Genomic DNA, 9,616 nt, shown 5'->3' on the forward strand with positions numbered 1-9,616 from the left:
AGATCCGGCGAAACAAATGATGATGATGATTTTCGCTGACAACGCTATACTTTATTATTCTGATAAGCCCATAGTTGCACATACGTGGTCAAGCCAGGTGAGACACTAAGAATGACAGCATCCATTTCCTTCGGTGGCATTGAGGAGATGGGAAAAATACAAATCGGACACATCACTAAAATAACACGATGTAGGGCTCTGTAAGGCAACCACTCAGAATTGTCTGAAATGGCCCATGAACCACATACACTGACAAGTTCATCAAAACAAGCACAAATACATTACAATGTATACATTCATTAGAGACGCCATTTTCAATTGGATAGTCGATCAGGGTTACACAACAACACCCACATTTTACACAGTACACACAAGCTACATGCAGCTAATACATTGCTAAAACACTTGTTTTGGGGTTTGTGTGGGTGTGTGCAAACCAGCTGTTTCACCTGAAATTAGCAATAGTGTGTTTTTCATTTAACATTTTCTATCCGCAACATTTAGTTAATAATCGTCAAAAAATAATAACAGACATCTTTCGATTGCCCACGTCATTGAACCGAATCCTGCAGGAGTTCAAAGGTCAGCTGCGTCATGTGCCGCCACGCTTCCCGGATGTGACGAGACTCGGTGGTGCGCGAGCAGATGGCGAAACGCAGGACAAAGCGTCCGCTCAGGTAACATGGCACCAAGTGAATCTCTCTGTTCTTTGTGATCCTCTTCAGCAGATTCTGGTTCAGCTCATTGGAGCCCTTTGAGGGGTGAGAAACAAAACAAATGATGCGGGCATGTGAAAAAGCAAACTGATCTCACTTCGGATTGACTTGACTTTGCCCGTCATCACATGCTCAAATCAACGTATGACTTCGTCACTTGCGCTTCTTCATTGTCAAACCTTGATATCGTACAAAGGAGCGACATTCAACCATCTGCTTGTGAGACTTGAATATTCACACCCCACTCACGAGCTCCATATCAAATGAATTGCTTCGAGTCCATATCGGTCGAGCCCAATGGGATCGAAAGGTGTCACCCAACAACAGGTTTTAGAGGCGGGCGGGCGGGCGGGCGGGCGGGAGCTCGGCGTTACCTTCAGCCTGAAGCAAACCAGGCCCATGATGACGTCAGCACAGATCTCAAATCTCTGATCTGCTCGTACCAGACTCTCAAACTCCTTGGCCAGGCACACTTGCTAAACACACAAACAAGAGGTTTTACCATTGGCTTTAGAACAACAACGCACGTGTTCATCATTTGCAATGGCTAATCTGCAGAGAAACAGGTCCGGTGAGGTGGGTGCAGCCACTGCAGTTTTTACTTTATTAAAACTAATAGTGGCTTTGTGCATGAATGTTCCCACCAGTTAAGGCCCTCAAAAGGCTTCAGACCGACTCCCTCGTTTGATGACCAAGCGTTGCGAATAACATTCCAAAAAGGCACTCGCTCATGTCGCTATGAAACGAGCAAAATGGCGGTTGCGTCTGTGTTTGCGCTGTTTTGCGTCATCTACAAGTTGAGCATGTGCAATTCAATCTGGGATAACAGGAAATGACTTACGGCTACAGGGTCGCTGTTCATTTCTAATAGAGAGTAAACTCAAAACAGAGCCATTTGCTTGACAGAGCAAATGAAGAGGGAGAGGAGAGACAGGCATGGGGGTGGGGGTGGCTGGGATGAAACACTACCAAGGGGAAGGCGATGGCCTGAATGAGGGGATGAGGCGGGGCTATGGAAATTCAACCGGGAAAAGAAAGACGAAGAGCAGATGTCTCGTCAACTGCAACCAAACTTAATCATTCAACTTCAGAACAGCATTTGGTCAAATAAACAATGCACTTCACCATCAAGCACCCCCCTGCAGCAGTGGGTTAAAAATTGCTGGCTCTGCCACTCACTGAATGACAACGGGATGTGAGAATGAAGACAATTCTAGTTCCCGTAACACTAAATAGGCAAGCGGATCTTCCAGCAAGAAGGACAGAAAGCCCTTGCAATGCTTGCAAATGTGTTCATTTTGACATTTTCAAATGTAATCTGACTCTTCATAGCAAAGAAACCAATCCAGGAGGAATGTAAATCAGCTTTTCATGATTCCACAAAGGTCAAAATGAGCTTACATGCTCGCACACAAGCATCAGTTTGTAGCCTTTCATAAGCCAATACACAAACTAAGTGGCGGTAAAGAATTATGATTGATTATGCTGATGAATCCAATTCTCATCCCTTCTCTGATGAGGGTGTTTTAAGGGTGCTAATTATTGATTTACATATGCTTTATTTATCCAGGAAAAAGAATGACCAGCTGCAGACAGGCGACATTTGTCCGGTTCTTTGCCTGATCTCCAAAAAAGAATGAAACGGACTCCAAAAGTCGGATTACCTTACGGATATGAGCCTGTAGTCCGTGGAGGCCGTACATGCGAAAGACAAACCACATTTTGAGGGAGCGGAAGCGTCTGCCCAGTGGAATCTGCCAATGCTGGAAGAGAGAGAGAAAAGCACCACATGAAAAGCACCTTTGTCTGTTCTTTTCAGTGTCATTTGGTCATCAAAAGAACACCTTCTTCTTACCCTGTAATCTGTCACTAGCCCTGTTGGTGAAAAAGACATCAGTCACTTAGGATACAGTAAAGGAATGTGTTTCTCCACCTCACCCTACATGAAATCCCAATATCATGACTAATCATTCTACTTTGGTTTGAGCCGATTGTACAGAAATTGAACTTGAATACAACCATCCCTGGAAAGTCGTTTTTGATGACATGAGTGTTTTAATAGGTAGCGTGTGTGATATTGACCTACCTGACTCCTGGTTCTCATGTCTGAGGTAGAGCGGCTCCACTTTGAAGGCTCCGATCATGTCTTGCCTCTTCTTCACCCTGTTGAAAGCAAAAAAAGCTTCTAACTTATCTTGAATTATCTCAAAAAGCACGTGTTTTTTCTGCCATTAGTGTTCTGCAACCACATGCAGGCAGGCAGGCAGGCAGGCAGGCAGGCAGGCAGGCAGGCAGGCAGGCAGGCAGGCAGCCAGACGGGCAGGCAGGCGGGCAGGCGGGCGGGCAGGCGGGCAGGCAGGCAGGCAGGCGGGAGGGCAGGCAGGCAGGCAGGCAGGCAGGCAGGCAGGCAGGCAGGCAGGCAGGCAGGCAGGCAGGCAGGCAGGCAGGTAGCCAGGCAGGCAGCCAGGCAGCCAGGCACATTATTGCACCCAGAAAAGCACTGTCAGTACTTATTCCCTTCATTTTCACAATCCTGGTCCTCATTGCACTACAATGAAAATGATCCTTTCCACTCATTGTATACTGTGGCTCCACGTTCAGCGAGGGAGCTCACGTTCCAGCGCACACACTGCCAGCTGCCACGGCCCTTCTTCTTCAATCATGCCCAAGCCAATCGGGAAGCTCACGTAATCGGCGCTCATGATGATTCATGATGATGAAGGCAGCTCACCACATGGCAGAGCAGTCAAAGTTGACCAACAGCCATTTGTGTGGGTTCAAGTTGAAAGAGTCTGCAAACTGTAACACAGATACAAATAAGAAGTAAGCGTCAGCAGACTGCCGTTTGCTGTCGAAAATGAATCCGTATCATCTAAATGTTCGCAGGGCTTGCCGAGTTTGCTGTAGTAGGTCGTTTTTACGTATCGTCACGCACAGTAAATGCAGCCTCATGCTCGCAGGTCTTTACAACCTTTGCTACATTGCTCCTTTGCAGTGAGGCTTTATTCAAAGTGACGCGCACACACATTGATATACTATCTTTCTGTTGCCTATCTTTTGCAATATCCTTCCCCTCCCTCCCTCCCTCCCTCCCTCCCTCCCTCCCTCCCTCCCACACGCAATGCAATAAGAGCCAGTGTAAGAAGAAAACAATCCCCAGTGGCAATCAATCCACAAAGGCGTTTTGCTCTCCCCGCTGACACTGTACGTACACCTACAAAAGAGAACGGCTCGTATACGGTCGTTGTCTATGCTCCTTTTCAAAAACAAGCCCCTCCGTTGTTGAAACACGCGTGTCGAACAAACAGTGCTATATAAAGGTCGAACGCCGCCCCAGGAAATGAATCCGACCTTATCGCTGTGTTTCTACGCAGCTCGGCAGCAGCCTTGACCGTAGACGACACTGCCGATGAGTACGCTCTCTGAGGCTCCTCCTACAGTTCGCATTAGCAATCAAGCGTTTGCTTTCACCGACGGGATGTCGGCGGCCCACACAAGTCGCTGCCAAACTATTGCATGCGTATTTTGCACATGTTCTTTACATACCTCGATGCCATTCAACAATGGCCGAAATTCTGGACAGATAAACGCACTCCCAGCATACGCGGCATCAACATGCATCCACATGTTGTGCTCATTACCTGCAGCAGCCAACAAACGACAATGTTATCGATCACGTGCGTTCAATGTGTTTACTCGCACCGCGACAATAACACAAGTGTATTGGCTCCACTTGCGCAATCAAATATGATGGAGCGAAAAACGGTGCCAATGTCTCCAAATCGAACTTTACCAATTCGATACCGTCATTTGTCAAATCAATACCTCTTTGTCAGAACGTGGCAACTCTTGTACTGGGCATATTTCACTTTGGAGAAGGCAAAACAAAACAAAATTGTAATTACCTCCGAGGTAACTTACATATAGGCCCCAGCTGAGAAATATGATCAAACGCACATGATGCAGTGGTGCCAAGCGTTGCACAGAACTGAAAGGCACAAAATGACATGTTAACATTGGGTGCGTGTTGGACTAGCTTAACATAGACCCTAAGCATGTCCATGGTTCTGAATAGCCTTTTCAGCAGTTTTTGCATACGTTTGATTTTCAACTTGAGGTCATAGTGTATAATCTCAGTAGTAGTAGTAGAAGATATCAATATCATGTGACACGGCAATAAATAATGAGGAGTCAAACAACGTGATAGATTTTGTTCAATCGCGCGACCATTTTGGCTTACGAGTGAGCCAGCAACGTGACCGGCAAAACTACTAGTGGGCATTTCGGTGTTACTAGTTGGGTTCAGAAGGCTACTAGAGTGTCCTCGTACAAGTGTGCGTCTTACATAGAAAGGGATGAGTCCTGCTTCTTTGTCCTTTTCCACTATTTTCTTGAGCAATTCACCCGTGACGGCGTACGTGCTGTCTGTGGGGATTTGCTTCATCGTCACGCCTCCGATCAGACCTGCTCGCTCCACAGACGAATGAGACTGCGCGGGAGAAATGTGCAAACAATGAATGAAAGGATGAACATTGAGTTCATCTTTGAGAGTTAAAAGCTGGAAACGATTGAATGAATGAAACGAACAAATTCATCAATGTATTGGCGCCAATGACATCATATAGCTCGCTTGTTTGCTTGCTTGCTTGCTTGCTTGCTTGCTTGCTTACTTGCTCGGATGTATATGCCACCAATTTGATGAGGATTTCAGGTTCAGACTTTTCAGGGTCCATGGACTGGACTCGACGGACAGCTTTACAACGTGCGGCGAGCAAGGACATGAGGGTCGCCTCGCTGGCCGTGCCCTGTCAGAGACAAGTAGAAGTTTGAAATTTGCGTCCTGATGATGCAATAGCCATTTCAAAAATAAACTTTACTAAAATGCGAAAAAAAAAAAAACAACAGCAACGGTTTGAGCGATTTTTCTTGTCCCAAGAACATTTGGGAAAATTCCCACGCACCAATGCGATTGCAGGTGATCTGCCCAACGTCTGGGGAAACGTTTGCCTAAGAACAACATTTACTGCCTTCATAAACACTCGCAATTCTTTCCCACTCTGTCGCTTTCAGTTGTATGGCATTCCTGGAGAGTACGGACTTGTACTACACAAAGGTTTTATAATCAAACTGTACAAAAGATGCAACTGTGCACTAGCTTCAATCATCAAAAAGGTGAGCGTTTTTGTTTTGTGGACTGTCAATCCCTAGGCAACCATTCATACTAGCATCCACAGTCAAATTAGTCCGCTCGTGTAAAAAAACATGTTTTGGATTTGTCAGATGGACCTGGGAAAAAACAACACACGCACACAAACATGCAATCGGATGGGTCCAAATTCAAACGAGCTAATACTCAACGGTGAGGCACAAGTGCAAAGCATGCTGCTCATGCACACACGTTTCTTAAAGACATCACGAGAGCTTTTTCAAGGTGTCACCGTGCTGTTAATGAAGGTTTTAAAAGAATTGGATGTCAATGTGTTGGTTGTCACGACACTCATTAACTCTGCTGTTTGTGAGAAGAGGCCATTTGTTGCCATAGTGAGCTGAGATGCCGTGCTGAAAAAAAGAGCAGCAAGACCGACACAACAATAACAGGATGAATCAAATCAGCCAGCGCACGCCCACGCGCACGCGCACGCACTTCCTGACACACAGGTGGGCAGAATAAAAGGGGCGTGCAGCGATCCATCAGCGTGCAATCTGGTGCTTCATCATGAAACCTCTCTCTTTCTCGCCGTCTCTCTCGCTCTGTCTCTCACACAAACACAGACGCACTCACACACAAATGCGCACGCACGCACACGCACGCACGCACACACACGCGCGCGCACACACACACGCACGCGCGCAGACACACAGCATCCTTCAGTGCTGCTTTTGTGTTGAGTCACTCACTGAAACATTAGTTAGACCACACCAATGAAACGCAGAACAATGTCACTGACGTCTCAGCTTGCCTATGATCCGTCCACACATTAAAAAGTAATATCCTGCCCATTTTTAGCCGCCATGTACCAGTTCCATCAACAAAGGATAAATCAATAGACAATAGACTTAAAGGATCACGCAGGAAGCTCGAGCGCAAATGACGAGTAACTAAACACGAGGTCTTCCGTCAGGCAGGGTGTGACAGCGATACAAAGAAGCGCTCGTTTTAGCAAAACAATCATTATTCCTCTCATATGATCCGTCTTGATCGAAACAACCCAAAATACTTATTTGACAGTGCGGCAAAGCGAGCGCAACAGCAGACGACCTCCGACAGTTTCCCCCGCTCGGCCGCCGATTTTGTGGAATTTTCACCGAGAAGATTCGGTCCTTTAGGGATGAGATCACGGAGGGCGTTCCAAAAAGCCAGTCAAAACCTGGAAGTTCAAATAAATATCACGTGACGACCTTCTCCCATTTGAAAATCGTGTCCCTTCGAAGCCTTACTCAACTGCTTGGTGCGGCAAAACAGACCACTTGACTGCTGGACCCGCTTTCTTAGTGGATGTTTGTGACGGAGAGGGCATGACCTTTGAAAAAGCCACGTAGGCATCACCCGCCTTCCCGGTGGCCGGCCACAAACTACCTTTCGGGAGCATGGACAACGGCCATCTGCTTCAAACGTTTAGTGCTCGCATGCGTGCCACAGCAATTCTGGGAGAATTCCTTTACCTGGATGACACCTCCTCCGTGACCACAAGTTCCGGCTAGGAAAGACTCTGGCAGCTGCAGCATCTTCCCCAGCCAGTCTAACATCACCGTCTCCAGCTCGGTGCAAGCTGGGCTGGAAGCCTGGACGCGCACGCAACAATTTGAAAGGGTCAACGTGGAGAAAGATGAGCCTGAGCCTTTTGGTTATTGTTACCCAAGAGAATCCAATGCAGCCAATGGCTCCGCACAGCATATCTGCCAACATGGCAGGGTAGGAGGAAGCTGCAGGGAAGTACGCATAGAAGTATGGACTGTGCCAGTGGGTAATCTGGAAGGAAAAGAAAAGGGAAGATCACAGATTCAATGACACAGAAGGCTGCCGTTTCAACCAGAACAGCCAGTACTGTGGTGCTGGCGCAATGGAATTGGAATTTGCTCTTCAAATGGCCCGATAAACATCGGAAACAACACTCCCCCCGGGCGGCGTATTGTGGGGTTTTGTGCATTTTTAGACATTTAGACAAATGTGTTTTCAATTTCACAGTCCGTACAAGTGATAGAAGGGAATGAGGAGGAGAAGAAGCGGAAGAAGGTTTACCCCAGGCATTATGACCCGCTCCACATCCTTCATGATCTCCTCATAGGTCTCTGGTTCTAGCGGCGCCTCCGTCGGGATTAAGGCTCGAAGATATCCCGGCTCTACGTCCGGATAGACCGGCCGCTGCTCCACGTTCTCCAAATAGTCGGCTACAAAGTCGACCATCTCCTTTCCTCGACGCCGGAACTCCCCTGCGTTCATGGTACGTCTGTTTGACAAACGCAACATTCAAGTCCCAAAGCAATTTTGGTGGGCATTTATGGCTCCTTCTCTGGAAGTATGGTGAAGTTCCATGCAGGTCAGCTGCAGATTTTCCAGCATTTGTGAAGAACGGCAGTTCCTTTTTGTTCAAGAGTACCAGGTTTTCTCCATGCCCAAGTATGGGGGGGGGGGGGAATAAAGAAGCCCACTGCTCGAGGCAGCGGAGGTTCGTCACCGAACGACTCACTATTTCAGCAAACATCTTTGCAACAAATGCTGACGTAAAGCCAATATTTGCTGTTTGCAAGCATTCGCCACTCAGTGAGGTATCATCCATCGTAAGAGGATCTGTCTTAATCTTTTCAGTTTTTCACTTACCATATTGAATTCATTTTTAAATCAGTACATTTGTTGAGAAGCACACATTGGTCACGTTCTTAGCAAGCTGTGTATTGATGCAAATAATGGTCACTTTCAAAAATGGATATCATATTTGCAGCCGTGGACAAATGGAACTCTTATTTAGAAGATGTTTTTCCAATCATCTTACTTGCTGCGTAAGGTTAAACTAAATCACAAAGTAATACTCGAAGAATAAAAACCACAGCTCCAGTATCGGAGTGATAAATGTTTTCAAAATATAGATGAAAAAAAGGATTTTGCTCAACTCTACTTACAATAATTGTCATGTGTCCAGAACCTACCTGTTGTGTCTATTTCACGATCATAAGGGAGGCAAAAATATTCGTTTTTTTTTTTTTGTGATCATACCATTGACAACTTTACATTCCGGATCGCAAACATAATTTTAAAAAAAATGTCACAAATGCATACAATAGCAAATGAGCAAACCTTGCTTTCGACTTTTGCGTTGTGGTGCAACAAGTGTCCTTCACCCTTTCTCCATTTGAGAGGCCATTATTATCCTTACACTAATCTGAAATAGGATTACAAATGCGTGCGCCCGCGCGTTCTTATGTTTTTGCATTGCGTGCGCGTGCGCCTATGTAAGTGGGTTTGTGACGTACGTGTGTGCGCGTGTACTCACATTTCCAGCACCAAAAGCTCCAAAAGTGCTATTTTGTGGCTCTCTTCCTCGCCTTTTGTTCTTCTAAAAATGACAAATGTATAGTTTTGGGTGAGGATGTTTAAGAGCAGGCGGGTGGCTGTGTAGTGGAGAGGGCAAGATAGAGTCTCTTCTTTTATCTCGCCACTATCCACTCCCACCCGCAGTGAGCTAGCCAATAGCAGGTGGGCTCTAATGGTAGGGGGAAGAAAAGGAAAAAAAAAAAAACAAACAAACAAAAAAAACGGATCACAAGCAGATCCTGGAGCAGACGTCATAGTTGACCTTTACCAAACGCGTGTTTGCGTTCAACCATGCTTACTTAGCAAACATATTAAAAACCTGATAAATAAGACAACGTGATGATCACATGATGTCATTCTTAATGTGGTC

At 46.2% G+C, this 9,616-nt stretch overlaps 1 protein-coding gene across 5 annotated transcripts; it reads right to left on the reverse strand.

Moving 5' to 3' along the window:
• Nucleotides 1–29: 29 nt before the first annotated feature.
• Nucleotides 30–9,501, reverse strand: ddc (dopa decarboxylase). Of its 5 annotated transcripts, none has more exons than XM_088387476.1 (14): nucleotides 9,206–9,501; nucleotides 7,957–8,164; nucleotides 7,573–7,686; nucleotides 7,380–7,499; nucleotides 5,387–5,521; nucleotides 5,062–5,205; nucleotides 4,638–4,704; nucleotides 4,263–4,357; nucleotides 3,448–3,515; nucleotides 2,803–2,879; nucleotides 2,572–2,591; nucleotides 2,381–2,479; nucleotides 1,091–1,192; nucleotides 30–752 (listed from the first exon to the last, which is right to left on the reverse strand). In XM_088387476.1, exons 1-14 carry the CDS (start codon nucleotides 9,499–9,501, stop codon nucleotides 552–554), a joined length of 1,746 nt encoding a protein of 581 aa, XP_088243602.1. In that variant the 3' UTR covers nucleotides 30–551. The 5 variants fall into 5 exon arrangements, with proteins under 5 accessions (XP_088243602.1, XP_088243605.1, XP_088243606.1 ...); XM_088387479.1 differs by having other exon boundaries at nucleotides 7,957–8,147; nucleotides 9,206–9,485; XM_088387480.1 differs by lacking the exon at nucleotides 9,206–9,501 and adding an exon at nucleotides 9,010–9,199 and having other exon boundaries at nucleotides 7,957–8,147.
• Between the last annotated feature and the right edge of the window lie 115 nt (nucleotides 9,502–9,616).

Source organism: Syngnathus floridae, chromosome 10, assembly GCF_059516105.1.
Source record: "Syngnathus floridae isolate MCC-2025c chromosome 10, RoL_Sflo_1.0, whole genome shotgun sequence".
Taxonomy (NCBI): domain Eukaryota; kingdom Metazoa; phylum Chordata; class Actinopteri; order Syngnathiformes; family Syngnathidae; genus Syngnathus; species Syngnathus floridae.

What these genes read in the sequence shown, in the direction of transcription:
- ddc (XM_088387476.1), bottom strand. Translation starts at nt 9,501, where the DNA reads ATGACGTCTGCTCCAGGATCTGCTTGTGATCCGTTTTTTTTGTTTGTT. An exon ending in GCTGCATTGGATTCTCTTGG is followed by an intron (nt 7,500 to 7,572) that starts GTAACAATAACC and finishes GTGCGCGTCCAG; the next exon opens with GCTTCCAGCCCAGCTTGCAC. An exon ending in TGGTTTGCTTCAGGCTGAAG is followed by an intron (nt 753 to 1,090) that starts GTAACGCCGAGC and finishes CACCCCTCAAAG; the next exon opens with GGCTCCAATGAGCTGAACCA.